Genomic DNA, 16,907 nt, shown 5'->3' on the forward strand with positions numbered 1-16,907 from the left:
AGCCCTTGGATGAAGGCAGAGCTCTCCTGTCTGTGCTCAGAAAGCTAACACCACAGTATCCATCCCTCTTTAGAAGGTCTTCTACCACGTTAAAATATCACCTCTCCAATCCTATCAGGTAACTATCTCTGCAGCTGCTGTGTCGTTTATAGCAGCATAAGTGTTTGTTCATCACCTTTTCCCAAAGGTATTCTCAGCTCAACTCTCGGCTGTGGGGACTTGAGAGAGCTCCTGCAGCCACTGCATCAATGATGCACCCACATCCCACTGCCCTCCAGCCAGCCCTGCCTGCGAGCCGTTCAGCACTTCTGAAATCCCCTTCCATTACCAAGTTCCACAACAGGTCTGGGAAGACATGTGATGTGCAAATAGCTTTGCAGGCAGGTTTCTTCAACTTAGGAACAAACTTTTTTTTTTTTTTTTTTTTTAGCCATGGAGAGGCTTATCAGGAGAAAAAAAGAAAAAAGCCACAAATATATATTTTATAGTCCACTTTTATTATTATTATTTTTTTATCTGTGATTACTGCAATAAAGTACAGCTAATTGCCCATGAGACAAGATAACATGGTTCTTAATACAACCAACATAATATCAAAAGATAAACTTCAGTGCAAAAACGCTTATCTGAAGACAACCAAAGCAGTTAAGACACGTAGTGTGCAAACAGCCTTTTTCAATGCATGTAACTTCTGGCTGGGTGAAAGAAGATAGCAGCAGGTTTGCTGGGCCGTTCCTTGCAGTCCTGGAGCAGCACTCAGCTCAGCAGCCCCATTTAAGATGCTGCAGCAATGCTTTGGTTTCGCCTCTGCCGGGGTACAGACAAGCTCCAATTCAACCAAAGTCCAGATGGAGCAACTGGGGGATTGGTACTCAGCTACAGACAGATGGAGGGAAGTCCAGACAAAGGAGGAGGGGGAAAAAAAGCCAGAATGTATACACAGGCATCAAGCATGAAAACACAGAACTGGCAGAGCTAAGAATTACTCCAAGACTCTCCATTTATAGTAAGCTAATCGGCTGTGAACCTAAGCACTGCAGAAGACCCAAATAGGACCTGCAGCCATATTTTTGTGCAGTGGTTGATGTGTTGACTTTGTGCACAGACATCGGATTAGAAAAATCTGATTTTCTCATTGGTGTACTGAATAAAAGCAAATATCAAAGTGGTTATTTTGTACAGAAAAACATCCCCAACACTTTGAAGGTGCTCCAAACTGCAATACAAGGAACAAAGAAAGACGCTGATCTAAATCTCACCCCTTTCCTTCTCCAAAATATACAGGATCACAAATTCAATTTTACATGGTAAGAAAATACATACACATTAAAGTAAGCGTACTGTTAAAAACTGTATACAACATTAGCGAGAAAAAGATAGAAACATTAATAAAAATCACATACAATATATTCAACATAAGAAGCAACTGCTACCAGACGGAATGCTGTCACACAGGGAACGATGGGCAGAGCAGAGGATAGCAGTGGCATACCTGTATACCAACACACCATTCCTATTTTCAGCCTAAGCCAGTCCTGTTGTCAGAGATTCCCTTTGAGGTAGATTCAACCAATTCTGAAGTGACATGCTGGGATTAAAAAAGGGACTTCTTTCTGTCCTCAGATAGTGACGAACGTGGCGGGGACGAAGAGAAGTTAATAATCCTGTGAAGGGTACAGAGACACTGCAGACTTCGCCTAAGCCACCCACGTTTGAAAGGAAAGACAAAACACTGAATGGGATTCCCCAACAAACACCCTCCCTGGAGGCTGTCCCCCACTTACAGCAGCTCCTTTACACACAACATGCAGACTTAAGATTTAACTTTAATTTTAACCTTATTTTACATTCCTGTCAAGTTGTAGGAAGTTTACTGTACAAGAGAAGATAGGTCAATCTACAAAAATTAAAAGGAAACAATATTATAAAATACAAATGTAGTAGCATTAAAAAAATCTGGATTTTCCATTTGGTATCCTATCCAACACAAACTTTCTGTCACACATACACAAACACCACAGACAAAACACAGTGTACATTTAAATTATGGCATTCACACAGAAAGCACACACGGAGGGATTACATCTCTCTCTGATGGCTGCAAACACAGCTCATGGAGCTTTGCGCTCACGCTGTGTATGCAGCAAGACTTTGCACAAAGGAATTCAGACCTCATACAGCTTTCAGTTACTTTCACATGCACCGGACACCTCAAATCTACACTGACTTGATAGTTTAGGAACAGCATTTTCTCCATTTAGAGAAAGCGCTTAAAGGTATTTTTCTTTAAAGAGTAGTACAAGACCACTGGTGTAATGAGAGCTCATTTACAATAGGATCTTATAAAATCACTTCCTGTGCAGTCACATTCACTGCATAAATAACATCTGAAGATGAGGAAGTTAAAATGAATGCACTGCAGTAACAGCAAATGCTATTTTGTTATTTGTAATAAGTTCTGCTTTGTTATTTGTTAGAAGACAACAACAGAGCAAAGCAGCATCCACTTTTATTGTATGGGCACAGCCTCTCTTCAGCTGTCTCCACCCTCAAGTGAACAAAACACCCCATCACTTGTGCACACATCACCATCATATTTTATTATTTAGAGACACTGGACGGTCATACCAATTGATCTTGCTTTGCGGATCAAGATGTGTGGGCAGCTCTGCTATTCAGATCAGTAGTGAAGCACTTCCTCATCTGCTTACAGCAGAGAAGATCTAATACTGTTTCTAGACTCGTATTTCACAGGGCAGTTCTTTCCTAGCTATCCCAAAGCAATACTTATGGGTGCGTGCTGGCAAGAAAACCAACACGCAGAGTTTCCAAAGACATGTCACGATTAACAATGGAAATAAGAAAACTTCCTTCAACTTTCAACATGATAAAATTCAATCCAGACAGAGCTATAGAAATAGCTACTGCTTCAGTTCACCCACTTTCAGAAGTACCACATTCACAGTAAAAGCAATGCCAATCAAATTGGATTGTTTTTCGTATTTGCTTGAACCAAGCTCAGGTTCTAATTCAGGCGACCAGTAATTCTTGCATTCTGATCAAGGTGAAGCTCCATTCCTTCTATACGTTCCTTGGTTTCAGGTTGGTTTTTTTGTTGTTGTTATTTCCCTGATGTAGGCAGGATCTCATGAATCTGGCTCCCAGAAGTCATGTAGCTTTCCCTGAAGAGTAGAAACAAAATAGAAACAAAAAACAAACCAACAAACATTGAAGTGAGGAGGAGAACAGGCAACTGCTTAGCGTAAGATCACCACATCAGCTTGCAAGTCCCTACAGTGTTATTTGGAAACACCATCCCCATATGTGAATCAAATCCAAATGTCTCTAAGAGTTGTATCTTTACCAGCTTCCATCATCTGCTAAGTAACTTCTGCAACCACATCTGCCACCTAATTCACTTCCCTTCCTGTAGCAGGAAACCTTAGATACTACAAGTGATGTCTTTTTCTGAATACTGCTTTGACTGATCAAATATGCTTTAGAGACAAACGTTTAATTACACAGTTTTTAATTTTTAATTGAAATCAGTACTAAGCATATATATGTAATTTAAACTTCCTGGTAGAAATTCACTAGATTACAAAGTATTAAAGAGTTTTCCTAATCATTGCACAGAATTAGACAGGTTGGAGGGGCTGTGTTCATCAAGAGCTGTTGAACAGATGTGTTTAGAGCACTGGACTGGAGTAGCCTCCAAGTCAAACTGCCAGACAACAGCAGGAAGTGCCTCACTGCATTCCTGCCCCACTCAAAAGTCCCTTCTGAAGCATCTGCTAATGACTGTAATCAGAGCCAGGCCCTGCAACTTGACTCAGTGTTAGCACTTCGGGGTGTTACATAAGCCGTTTCTGAGAACAGCTGAGAACTTCTGAGGATAAAGGTGATATCTCTGTTATACCGAAGCGAGCAAAGACAGAATTTTAACTAAAGAATACAAACGACTCTGCAATATGAAAATAAATAGGAATAGTTTCATTACATTACCTGAGTAATCCGACTGTTTTGTATCAGATCTTGCCATCTGCCGTATATCCTAGCAACCAAGTCTTTTACCTGCAAATTCAGAGCGATTAGTTCAGCCATTTCTGGTAAAAAAAAAAAAGTCACAAATTACAACCACCACCACCCAAACCAAAAAACCCAACACTCGAGGCTTTCTGGGAGGGAACGGTTTGACAACAGGCAGAGAGCATCACCAACTCAACACCAACAAGATCCCCAACTCAGGTACCTACACAAACACGTGATTTTCCACGTTAAGTGTCTGGAATTCACCACACAAGCCTCTGGCCTCCAAAAACTATCTCAGCCACTGTTCAGTTAGGTTTGTGACGTGGGTCTTCTTGTTTCTAACTAGAAAAGGTGCCTGACAATATAATCACAGAAGCCAAGGACGCAGCACCACAATTCCAAAATGAATTCCTTATACAAAAACCTGGTGGTGTCGGTTTTTTTGTTTGTTTTTTTCCTCCTCAGAGCCAACCACAAGCAGGTGTGAAATACTAGAGCTGAGATTTGCTCTGTGTTCAATGTAAAACCCAGCACACTGGTGTCTTCTGGTAGCAGTGCTACAGTGAAAAAAATACAAGTAGCAACAGGGAAAAACAGAGCAAGGTTATCCTCCCCCAGTGCAAGGAAAACAGAATAGGGAACTGAGATTCAAAAATTCAAGGCAAGATTCATTAACTCATTGGAAGGATCCATGCTCTAACCCCTTTGGCTGAATAAAAATCCCACAGCCCTTTTGAGAGTTATGAACACAACTGCAAACATCTGACATAAAGCTGAAGAAGGCAATGCTTTTCAATGCTGAGATGCTATGACAGCATGCAGAGCATGAAAGGCAGAGTTAGGACTACCATTAGCAAGCTACACGCCACAAAGCAAATGAAAGACAACTAGCCAAGCTTGATGCTACACCACATGCAGTGTTGGCATAAATACACAATGTTTTAACAACTAACTTAACTACTTTGAAAATAAAGGACACACAAGAGAGTCTGGCTAGTTTCTTCTGCCCTCTGTATCCAGCTTTGCACATTGCCTCCATTCCTGAAAGTACAAGGCTGATTCCTGTCAGTTATCAGAGATTGCCATGGGAGAGAAAAGGAACAACTCTGTTGGTCTGAAAGTTGAGATGCCTTCCTAAGAGGAAGACGAGCTCACATCTTAGTGTTGTCAGCATCCTGTTGTTAGAAAAGAGTATTTTCAGTGCATTAAAACAGATCTGCATTCATGGGTACAGAGACAGCAAAACCAGGAAAAATAAATCCACAAGGAAGTCTTAGAACTTCCAGTGTTGAGATGAGGGAACAACACTAGAAAAGACCAAACAAAAGTAACAAGAAAAGGTGTCTTACCTTTGTTCGATAAAACAGCCTTGCATCTTCCCTAATATCACATTTTATGTGCTTATCCAAGGTACTACAAAACTTCAGTAAGTGTTGCTAAATAAAGATAAAAAAAAGTAGGGCTATTTAAGTGATCGTGCTGAAACTAAAATATTTACTTCAAATATTTATTTCAATGTAAAAAAAAAAATACATACTTTAATCTGAAATTTTCTCTAAATTAGAAAGTAAGGAAGGGAGGAGAAGAAAGAAAGCAAGACTACAAGATCCTGTATCAGCTGTTGATACACACCTGACTTAAAAGTTCTATGAGCTTAAATAAGTAATTCTAAAGACTCATGAGAACCCAGCTACACATCACAAACGTTGAAGTTCCTGCTAGCTAATTTGTAAATCCCCTCCGTTCCCAAAGCAGCAAGAAAAATACAAGTCAGGTCTTTCACTGATGGAAAAGGGTTCTGAAGTTACAACAGCTAAAAATAACCTCTTCAGTAACCATGATTCAGGTAATTTCCTTTTGCAGCCCATAAGAATTAGCTGAGTAGGTAAAACATGCACAGGGTTTATGCACTGATCTTCTTACTTCTCTCTATGCTTCCGATGGCTTTAGTAACAGTTTTGCAACTCCACCATCCCCCACTAACAGCTCCAAGATCTGACGTGCTGTGAATTTCGTGACAAAACTCCTGCTCTCAGTCTCTCACTAACCTGCCGCAAAGAGGCTGCACTCTCTAAGTGAAACACAATGAAATTCTACTTTTAAACGTTTTCAAGTGCCTCAATGACAGTTCACCCCATCCAACTGAAAGATAAGTAGGACTGAAATAACAATACCAATTTCATACAATGTCCAACCTGCACAATATCCAGCTACTGTCCAACTCCACCCCACATCTCACATTCAAGAGGAGACTATTTCTTCATCAAGAAATTCAGAAATACAAGTGGTTTGTGTATATGGCTGCAGGGTTTTTGATTTTTGTTTTGTTTTTTAATTGAATTTAAAATCCCCATCATAAATCTTCAGGAAGGCAGTTGTAAAGAACAAATTTCAGAAGGTCACTGCAATATAAGTATTTTCTACACCAAAGATGGTTTGACTTCATATTACAGCATACAATCACCTCTTTGCAATCGAGTAGGAAACTGAAGCCCTAAGCCCTTCGGGGGAGACAGGATGGGAAGAGGACAAGGGTGTGATGCTCTCTATGAGTAAAAGCAGCTGCCTGAGGATGGATGAAGACTCCACTGAGAACTTATGGGTTGGAACTAAAGAGAGGACAGGTAAAGGTGACATTACAGCAGTACCTGCTGCAGGCCACCTGACTGGGAAGAACAAGCAGATGAGGCCCTCTACAGACACAAGAGCAGCTTCACATTCACAGGCTTTGATCTTAAAAGGGGACTCCAACCACCTGGCTACTTGTCCTGCTGCTCTGTCTTTCTGACATCAGCCAGCAGGCTGAGGGAGGTGATCCTTTCCTCCTTGCATCTGCAGTGTGGTGCCCAGTCAGCACAGAGTGACACTGCAGAGTACAGTGGAAGGCCACCAAAGCGATTAAGGGTCTACAACACCTCTCCTTTGAGAAAAGGCAGAAGGAGTTGGGACTGTTTAGCCTAATAAGAGGGTTTGGGGAGATCTTATCAATGTCTAAAAATATCTGATGGGACGCTGCAAAGAGGATCGAGCCAGTGGGATTGTTTTAAAATAGAGGTTCCCGTGATGGGAGGCAACGAGGCACAAACTGAAACTCAGGAGGTTTCATTTGAATATGAGAAAACACTTCACTTGAAGGTGGCTGAGTACTCAAACTGGTTGCAGGAAAGGTTAGGCAGCTTCACCCTTTGAAGATATTCAAAAGTTGTCTTGCCATGGTGTTAGGTCAACCCGTTCTAGGCAGCGCTGCTTGAATAGAGTGGTTGGATCAGATGACCTCCAGAGGTCACTAAACTATTCTACACTCTGTAAAATGTAAGCAAACATTATGCTTTACCAGCATCTTCACGAGATCATATGACATTTCTTAACAGTCAGGAGTGGTTCAATGGGACAGAAGACTTGCACAAACACTGTGAAGCAAGCAATTCACAGCAAATGCTTGCAGAAATCTGAATCGAGATTACCAGAAGGCCAAACAGAAGGTCTTGGTTAAGAGATATTCCTTTTGCAACACAAGGGAAATACTGCTGAAGAGAGCAGGAGAGATACAGTCCTAGCCTTCACTTGCCACATGACTGCACCCCAACACAGCTGTATGTTTCAGCGTATTTTACAGGTTGTTTTCAAAGCGTTTTTCTTCTAGATTGAAAAATTTCAGCTTCACAAATTTCACACAGGTTCACTGAAGTTCTGAGAATCTGTATTTATCTCCATTTACTCTGTGAAAAATAACACTTCTGCTGATCTACAGCCTTATCTTTCTGCATTTTTCCAAGTGGAATTATGTAAAAGTTTTTCTTTGCATTTACTGCAGAGAAAAGCCCTTCTGCATTTGCTTTGCCTCTGAGCAAAAGTTTCTCTCACAACAGACCAGAAGTGCATGATAATTAATTAGTATTTCAAAATCTAAAGACCTGGTCACTGAAGTTACTTACCCTTTGATCGGAGTTTACAGTGTCAAAGAAACTAGCTTCACTGACTAGATGGAGGAGGATGTAGATTAAGTAATACACCTGTAGAGAAATGAGCAGAGCTGTAGCAGCCAAAACCATCTTAACATATAGCATTCCTGCTGCTTTAATAATTTGGTGTTATGGCTTCAGTGGCACCTCCAACAGACAAATAAGAGGACAGACTTTTTTTCCTAAATAATTGGAAATAATACATTCATATAACATTTAAAAACAGTATTATGCTGTTTTAAGTTACCTAGCTAGCCCACAAAGCCTCCTGAGCTTTCAGTTACTGAAAATTAAGTTCATGTTTGGCATTAATTTCCACATCACCTATATCCAGACCAAAATACTTGCTAATACATTTCATAGTAGACTCAAATAACCAAACCAATTCTGAATTTTCAGCTGAATGGAAGTTTTTCTAAATTGGTTTACAATAAAAAGATTTGTTTTCAAAATTGCAGAAGGTGTAAAAAAACCACAAATGCAAAAAAAAAAAAAAAAGTCCTGTTGGCTACATACCTCCTGTTCCAGCTCTATATTAATGTGTTCTTTAATGTGTTCTTCACTGACATTCTGCTGCTCATCTTTTCTCATCTTCTCTAGCAGATTAGAAGGCTTCATGTACACCAGATACTGATGCAGAAGAGACATCTATAGATACATGTGCATTTACAAGTGGGATTGTTTTACTGGCAATGGAGAATGTGAAACACAGCACCACTATCACATTATCTAAGACAAGAACATCTAGAGCTGGGACTTTTAACATTAAAGCTTTTAAGCTTTGGCAATTCTCGACTATTCATAAACTAAAGTGCTCATATGTTTATGAAGTGTGAACACTTCCATTAGTAATCTAAACAAAAATCAGTGATTGGCCACTCTTAAACAGGAAAATAGGCTTATGGTACGACACAAAGTACATTCAAGCACAAACAACAAACAAGAAAACATCCAAAAATGGATGTTTTCTACACTCAGACGTGCAGTACCTGCTTGTCACAGTCGTCAGGTATTCTCATGTGCTTTTTGTTAAGAAGCTTTGCAATTATCACAAGGCTAAGGCGTCGTCTTACTTCCCTGAAAAACAAGTATGGGATTTTTAAAAATTCATTTCCCAGGAAACATCTTACACTCACACCGTTGCTACAAAGTGTAGCAAAGCTGCATTACAGAATGTTACTAACCTATTAAGACATAACTTAATATTATTAAGACATAAATACTCTTGCCTTAATGCAGCTTTTCATGTGCCTAAGACTGCTACTTGCCCCCAAGTCCGAAAGCAAGGGGCAAAGTCACTGTTGTCTCTCAGATACACTACAATATTTATTGCAAGCATACACCTCATAACAGATTGACACAAAAATCAGATACTTCATCCAAAGAACATTTAACTTTTGGTCATTCAGACAAAAATGGTGACAGATGTTTGAATCTGAAACTGTCAATTGTTTTTCTACTATAAACCACCAGTAGGTCTGCAGTCCATGAAATGGAAAATAACCCTTTTTCCACAGAAGAGGTGATGAAGAAACAATATTCAAACAAAAACTGCACACACAACAACCAAAACATACAAGAAAACCCAAATACTTGGTTCGGTGCTGTTTTTGCTTGTTTGGTGTTTGGTTTTTTGCTTGTTTTGAAGAATTAAGAAAAACAACCCCAAACCACCAGCTCTGTAACAGCTACTGCATTTATCAGGCTTTGGGTTTACAAACTAGACCAGCTGTGTAGTGCCATTACCGTCCACGTGTTATCCAGCTGGGCACCAGCTGAACCAGCCACAGCAGATTATGGTGCTGACTGGAGAGTTCGCTCACCCCCAGGCAGAGCTCAGGCATCTTTAAAAGAACAAAAACAATTTTAAAAATCCCCAGATTACTGAGTGGTGGATACAGCCAGAGTTTGTTTTATTTGCAAAGAAATACACATCTGCTCCCAAGCAAAATACACAGCATAGATGTTAAGAATTGGGCTAGCAAGAGATGATGCACACGAAGATACTCCCACTCCCTGCTAAGTAGCATTTTGCAGTAGGCTGTGATCAGGTTGGTTTTGCTCCTTGCAATCACTGGTTTTATTCTTTCTAACAGCTATCTTTAATCAGTATTCACCCAAATCACTGCAAGCTCAGTACAACAGCCCCGTGCAGAAGAGACAAACTATATTACTGGGCAAACACTTTCCCAGTATGCCCAATCACCTCCCAAATCCCACAGAGCTGAAAAGCCCTCAATTTGTTCACGTTACATTTTCAAGCAGTACTTTTCTATTATGCCAAGGAACAAACAAAAATAAATTGAAACAAGCTTCTTAAAAGTTAAATTGCACTTCCATAACTTAATACTAGAAAATGAATTCCAAAGTTACCTTTGTATCCCAGTCTTTAATACTTATCAGAAGCTTTTTGAGAAGGCACTGGAAATCTATTAAAGAAATTTGCTTCAGCTGTTTGTCCAAGCTTATTTTAAAAAGCAACAGAAGCAGCAGCAGTATTTCTTGATCTGTATATCCATCTTGAATTACTGTTGTGCAGAAGTCTAAAAACTTAAAAAACAAAAATAACATTAAAATCTGAAATTAGATTCTATTAAAGTGTAATGAGAACTTAAGTTTTGCACCACGTTAAAATTTCCTTCAAGCAACAGCTTGTCACTGTAACATTTATGTATCCATATCTTATCTCCTAGTAATTGTCTGCATTCTATTTTCTCCCCTCCCCTTCACCCCCCCCCAAGCAGCTCCTGAAGGATCATTTGCTGAACATGAAGCTAGATGCTATGCTAGGGTTTTATCTACTCAAAGGACCATGCCCAAAGCTAAATTAAGGTACGAGGGCTGGAAGAATAAAAATCCCTGTGTGTACTAAGTGGGGTTTTCTCACCTTGATGACATTCATTAGATTGCTTTCTGGTAAACAGAAGAAGGCAGGACTGGCAGAGTTGGCAAATCCTCCCAGCTGCTCTTTGCTCACCCTTCCTTGCATCTGACTTCTAATAAAAGAGACACTAATTGGAGCAATCAGCAATTTAAATGACCACAAAGCCTTATCTGCATCAAATTGAAGGAAAAAACCCTGCATGTTTTATACACCTTCAAATGACAACCGTCCTGAGCTGCAGTGCACACACACTTTAAACTTTTAAGTCATTATTTACAGTTAGGCTACAACTCTTGCAAACCCCCCTTAGGAAGCTGTAGGGCAACAAACAACACTGATTCTAAGCAGAAGACTTTAAAGGGTCATCAAGGACCTAAGCAACAGATATCAAAATGAAAACACTTACATAATATCACGCTCATTAAAGTTGGGCTGAAGATGTTGCAGTGGGAAGAGAGACCTAAACATAATACCCATATTGACAAAAACAGTTGTCACATCAGCTAGTGAAGGGATCCACAGTTTAGACTGTTCATCACTGATGGAGGCTACAAGTAAGAGATATGGGACATATTAGTTTCAGTTATTTGCATTAATTCCTTTCCAGAAGTTTAATCCATTCTACTAGCTCTTATCTCAGAAGAATTGCTGCTACTTGCAGAACCACAGCAGGGCTACAGTAGTCTAATGCAGTACTTTACACTAAATAAATTCTACACCTTTGTAGAATCATTAAGTCTGGAAAGACCAATAAGATCATAAAGTTCAAGCATCAAACACCTGTGATGGCTCTGACCACGTGTGACATCCAGCTATTACTTCAAGAAAAATATCCACAAATATAAACAAATAACACTTGAGACACTGTAGTTTCAGATCTTAATGTTCTACTCAGTTAAAAAAAAAAATGCATCTTTAGTTAAGCAACAGAACAGAATGTCTCAGAACACTCTGGAGACTACAGGAGACAACACTGTATTAACAAACTTCTCAGGAGCAACTGTAGGTGATCCTGTTTCAAGGGAGATACAGAGATCTGCTGAGACCTCTGAGTTCTCTGAACACTCACTGATCAATTTCAGTGACTCCTTCCAAAACAACCTGAGCACCAACAAAGCAACAAACAAAGGAGGCTACAATCCCTCTCATACCAAACAAGTCCTGTTTCCAATGACATTCAGAATACACAGAACAATTTCAATAGATCTGACCAAGTGCTTCAAAAGTGACCTTGATTACTATAATGATGTTAAATGGCAAACCTAAATGAAGCAGTGACTGTGATGGCTCTAAATGAAGACATGGGGAACATACAAAGGATCTAATACTCAAGAAGTTTTTAGAGTACAGATGAAGGAAGGCAGAACACACAAACAAGCAACCCTTCAAGGTGTTTCTGTGCACGTATACAGTTGTACATGTATACAGTTTTTCCTTTCATCATTAATTTGGAAAGTGAACTATGCAGCGTTGGGTACTACTAGGTGAAAACCATCTTGTAGTCCCCTACATTAAAAGCTTTTGTAGTTTAGAAGACAGAAAGGATTTTTGATCAAACTGGGCTCCTCCTCAGGTCAATTCTATTTGTGAAAGAATAGAAGCAAGTGTAAAAGGTTCTGTATCACATGCACTGCTAGGCAAATAGACACCAGGATGACATCTTGTGGTAAAGCCTGCACACCCTTACTGAGGACCAATTCAAGACATAAGGAACAGAAGTTTCTGACTCGTGTCAGAAACACAGAACAGAACCATTGCTTCCCCCCCCCCCCTCTATTTAGCAGAAGAGAGATGACTTTGCTCAGTTGGTAAGTTCTCCAACCCTCAAATACTCACCATTGTTTAGTGTTATTTCTATCAACCTGTCTAAAATCTGGGTGGAAACACAATAGTTAGGATGAACAGACATCATCTGTGGAGGAAAAAAAAAAAAGAGAGCTATATGTCAAATACTGAGCAGCACAACATCAGTTTCCTTTAGTAAAATAAAAACAACAAAACAGCAAATAAATATCAAGCCCTCTTCAGCAACAAACAAAACAGACAGAAAACAGAATAATTATGGATCATTTCAAGCAGTGCACATGTTCTGTGAATAGGTTAAAAGCAGTTATTTGCAGTATCAGAATGCTACAACCCCAAGCTGAATCCATCTATTCACAAGAAGGTATTGAGAAGAAAGAGAACGGAGGTATCATATATCCTTTTGGAACCTATTTCTACCTGTGACCAAACTGAACTCTTTAAACAGAAGCGAGGGCAACTGAGAATTGACTGCAACCTTTACCAACCATGGGTAAATTGAGCACCTTCAATACTAAGCCAAAACAACGAATGCCTAACTGCAAAAATACAACTGAGAAATGCACATCATGCTTCCTGGTGTCTTTCACCTCGTTTTGCCCCCCATGTGCTAGACAGTTTTGTGCTTGGTGAGCAAACTGAGCTGCCTCACATCCCACCTTATTTGAAGAATGCCAGAGCTCACGTAAGCAGTGCAAGGCAATCTTTCCCCAGCTGGGGAGAATGAGGTAAGACGACAAAAATGTTCTCCTTTTGCTAGAAGCAGAAAGAAAGTCAACTGACTGGCTGCAATCCTACAGGCAGTCCAGTTTTATTTTTCATTTCAGGAATGGTTAGTGGCAAATAGTAATAGAATGAAGATAGGACAGGGGCATTTTTGAGAGTAACAGAATGATGTAAACTCCCAACACAGACATCTAGAAAGAAAACTGCCACGTTTCCTTTGAGTGTCTCTATGTCCCTAGGCTTTTTGAGCCATAATGCACGCCAACTTTTACAAATACAGAATGCAGTACTTAGATTTACAAGGTGATGTATGTACAAATTGCAGAGTGCTTTTTTTTTTTTTTTTTTTTTGAGGGTGGAAGGAAACAAATTAATGTTTGCTTCTGATTTGCTCCACACTTGACATCCTGAAATACCTCATCATCCAGCACGGGTTGTGCCATTTTCAGATGAATTGCCATGTACAAAGACAGGCAAGGTTAGGAGGTTTTGCAGTCACTCAGGAGGAAATGGAGGAAAAAAAAAAAAAAAAAAAAGCTATTCCCAGTGTTTTCATTTCTAATGACAAAATATTTCAGACCTCGGGGGGGGAGAAAAAAATAAAAATAAAAATAATCAGAACCCAGAAATAAAGTTGTTCTGGATTAAAAAATTGCTAACCTAATGCAACAGATTCACTGGTACCAATTATCTGTACTATGACCAGCCTTCAGGAAGAACAGTCTATCCAGACACAGTGTAACTGCAGGAACAGTATGGTCCTTACCTGAAAAAGCCACTTTAGAATTGGAATGGGACACACACTACATCTGTAAGAGCTCAGAAAACCATGAACAGCCAAAAAAAGCTGCTGTGTTACATCAGAACTGCAAGGCAAAGTGGGGAAGAGAACAATCCATTAGTGACTGCAGCAGCAACCTCACAAAACTACTGAGAACCTCCCCACCCCTCAGATCACCAACAGTCGAGGAAGATACGAAGGGTCAAAACGTATTATTCTTATGCTTTTACCCACTATGAGATGCTATAGCAATTGAACTTTAATCTTGACAAAATTATTAAAAGCACTAAGTAGAGAACAGCCATCATTATCTCCAAAATGCCATACCATGCAATTTGGAAACACTTTTATTAATAGACAATAATATTAGCAAACAAACACTGATTTATACCATTGTACTGTGAACCATTATGCCTGTCTACACAGACAGGCTGCTGGATTCAGTCAGGTCAGCAAGATTATCTTTTTTTCCCTTCACTGTTCAATGAAATTTACAAATTCTTTTACAGGTAAAGAAAAAAATGTTTGAAGTTGGAATAACCTCGACTTTTTTTTTTTTTTTTTTTTTAAAGAATCTTCATTTTTCAATAATCTGGAGGTAAAAATTAAGCTATTAAAATCAAATGGTCTCGTCTTGCCACGTAAGTTTTGCTGAAGTACACAAATAACTGTTGGAGAACAGAAAATCTGTAAGATTTAGTAGTAAACTATTTTAATTTTCCTTAGAAAGTAATGTATGTCCTAAGCAGCTGAACTAATGATACCCAATTAACAATAGCCAATTTCCCACCTACACCTCGTTAGTCTCCCCTGTTCTCAGTAACTACTGGGACAGGGAGGTCTCCTGAGAAACCCAAGCCCTGACTTCTCCATAAACCATCTACCTATCTGACTGATGAGGTGGCTAGGAAGACATCCATTTGTCAATTGGAGAGCCAGCATGTGCCAGCTGAGTGGCTTCAAAATACCTAAGCAATTCAATCATCATAGCAAGGGATGATTCATTTAATTCTCATTCCTCCAATTACTGATTTACAAGATACTTCTTGAAGCTTGTAACCCTGTGATCTTTAAATCATATTAACAGATAGGCCTCAGTCCAGAAGGTAACATAAACACAACCTCCTCAGGAGGCAAACAGAAACCTCTCTCCTCCTCACACCCACACCCACACCCACACACCCACACACACACCCACACCAAATCCTCTAGCACTTTATCAGTGCTCTCAGTTTGACAGAGCTAGTTGGGAGTAAATCACCAACTGAAATCAATGGAATTTTTCAGGATTTGTACTTGAGGTATTACAGAAGAATTTGTCCATCTACCTGCAGCCTGACAGCCTCAAGAACACACCTCTTAGCAGTGTGGTAACTGCTGTACACGTGTATTATTTACACTTTGAGCTCAGTGACTGAATTTAACTGATGCCATAAACTGACTTCCTGCAATCTTAATTATGAGGAACCTAAGGTCCCAGGCCCAGTCAGCACACGACATTCTTAAGCAGACATAATGCAATGTTAGTTGGTCACAGATCACTTAATCACTGAGCTCCTCTTTCTGCCTTGGGACAGTTAAGCTTCTGTAGCCCAGCACAGTAGAACCACAGAATCACTCAGGTTGGAAAAGACCTTGAAGATCATCAAATCCAACCATGACCTAACCATTCTACCCTAACTAACAAGCCTCCACTAAATCATGTCCCTGAGCACCACATCCAAAAGGTTTTAAACACATCCAGGGATGGTGACTCAACCACCTCCCTGGGGAGCCTATTCCAGTGCTTAACAGCCCTTTCCGTAAAGAAGCGTTTCCTGATATCCAACCTAAACCTTCCCTGGTGCAACTTAAGGCCATTTCCCCTAGTCCTGGCACCAGTGAGAAGAGACCAACCCCTCTCTCGCTGTAAGCACCTTTCAGATATTGGAAGAGAGCAATAAGGTCTCCCCTCAGCCTCCTTTTCCCCAGACTGAACATCCCCAGTTCCTTCAGTCTCTCCTCATAGGGCACATTTTCCAAGCCCTTCACAAGCCTTGCTGCCCTTCATTATAAGTACTAAAGAGGCCAGAGCACTCCCTCACACCTCATTTAAGATGTTTTCATAAGAATCACTGAAGAGGAAAGAAGGAAGGGTCAAGCAGCTATTCACTGTTCTATATAGCTAAGCTAGAAAGGACAATTTCAGGAAAAGAGTCAGTCTTGCCTACAGTTCATTTGTATGCCAAGATACTATTTTAACTTAAGAACTGCTAACACTTGTGAAAACACAACAGAGCAAAGAAGTTATTCCTACCTAAGAAGAAGATTTTCTATAGGATTTTGAGGGATGAAATGGAAATTCCTCAAGTCAAGGTCACGTTGATTGAAGATTTTTCCAGAGATTGATAAATCAAATATATCTTCTCCAGGATGGTAGTCAGGTATAGCATGAGCTACTACTGAAAATCTCTTTATAAATGCCCTGTAAAATCCAAAATTGCTTTTATGAATTTGAACAAGAGGCTATTTGCTGCCTGAGATAGTCATTTTCAGATGATGAACACATCAGCCCTATGTGAAAGTTGAGTTAGGTTAATACACAGTGACATCTAAGAAAATCCACCCAGCCCTGAAAGATGATAAGAATGGCTCATGATAGACATATTAACAACAGCTGATAGAACAAGGGAGAGATCTGAGAAAAAGACTAAGAAAAAAAAAGAAAAGAACTAGATTT

General features: G+C 39.8%; 1 protein-coding gene across 3 annotated transcripts in view; it reads right to left on the reverse strand.

Annotated features, from left to right (window-relative positions):
- Positions 1-476: 476 nt before the first annotated feature.
- SLF2 (SMC5/6 complex localization factor 2) overlaps positions 477-16,907 on the reverse strand; it is a 28,205-nt gene continuing 11,774 nt past the window's right edge. For all 3 annotated transcript variants that reach the window (XM_085229955.1, XM_019617755.3, XM_085229954.1), the window contains 13 exons: positions 16,485-16,652; positions 14,174-14,273; positions 12,715-12,790; positions 11,285-11,426; positions 10,882-10,990; positions 10,368-10,544; positions 9,741-9,838; positions 8,984-9,071; positions 8,511-8,642; positions 7,968-8,045; positions 5,382-5,468; positions 4,006-4,074; positions 477-3,182 (listed from right to left, as the gene is read on the reverse strand). In XM_085229955.1, the coding sequence (XP_085086081.1) occupies positions 3,147-3,182; positions 4,006-4,074; positions 5,382-5,468; positions 7,968-8,045; positions 8,511-8,642; positions 8,984-9,071; positions 9,741-9,838; positions 10,368-10,544; positions 10,882-10,990; positions 11,285-11,426; positions 12,715-12,790; positions 14,174-14,273; positions 16,485-16,652 (1,360 nt within the window). In that variant the 3' untranslated portion in view covers positions 477-3,146. The remainder of the gene's footprint in view (positions 3,183-4,005; positions 4,075-5,381; positions 5,469-7,967; positions 8,046-8,510; positions 8,643-8,983; positions 9,072-9,740; positions 9,839-10,367; positions 10,545-10,881; positions 10,991-11,284; positions 11,427-12,714; positions 12,791-14,173; positions 14,274-16,484; positions 16,653-16,907) is intronic.

This window comes from Meleagris gallopavo, chromosome 8 (assembly GCF_905368555.1).
Source record: "Meleagris gallopavo chromosome 8, MGAL_WU_HG_1.1, whole genome shotgun sequence".
In the NCBI taxonomy this organism is placed as follows: Eukaryota; Metazoa; Chordata; class Aves; order Galliformes; family Phasianidae; genus Meleagris; species Meleagris gallopavo.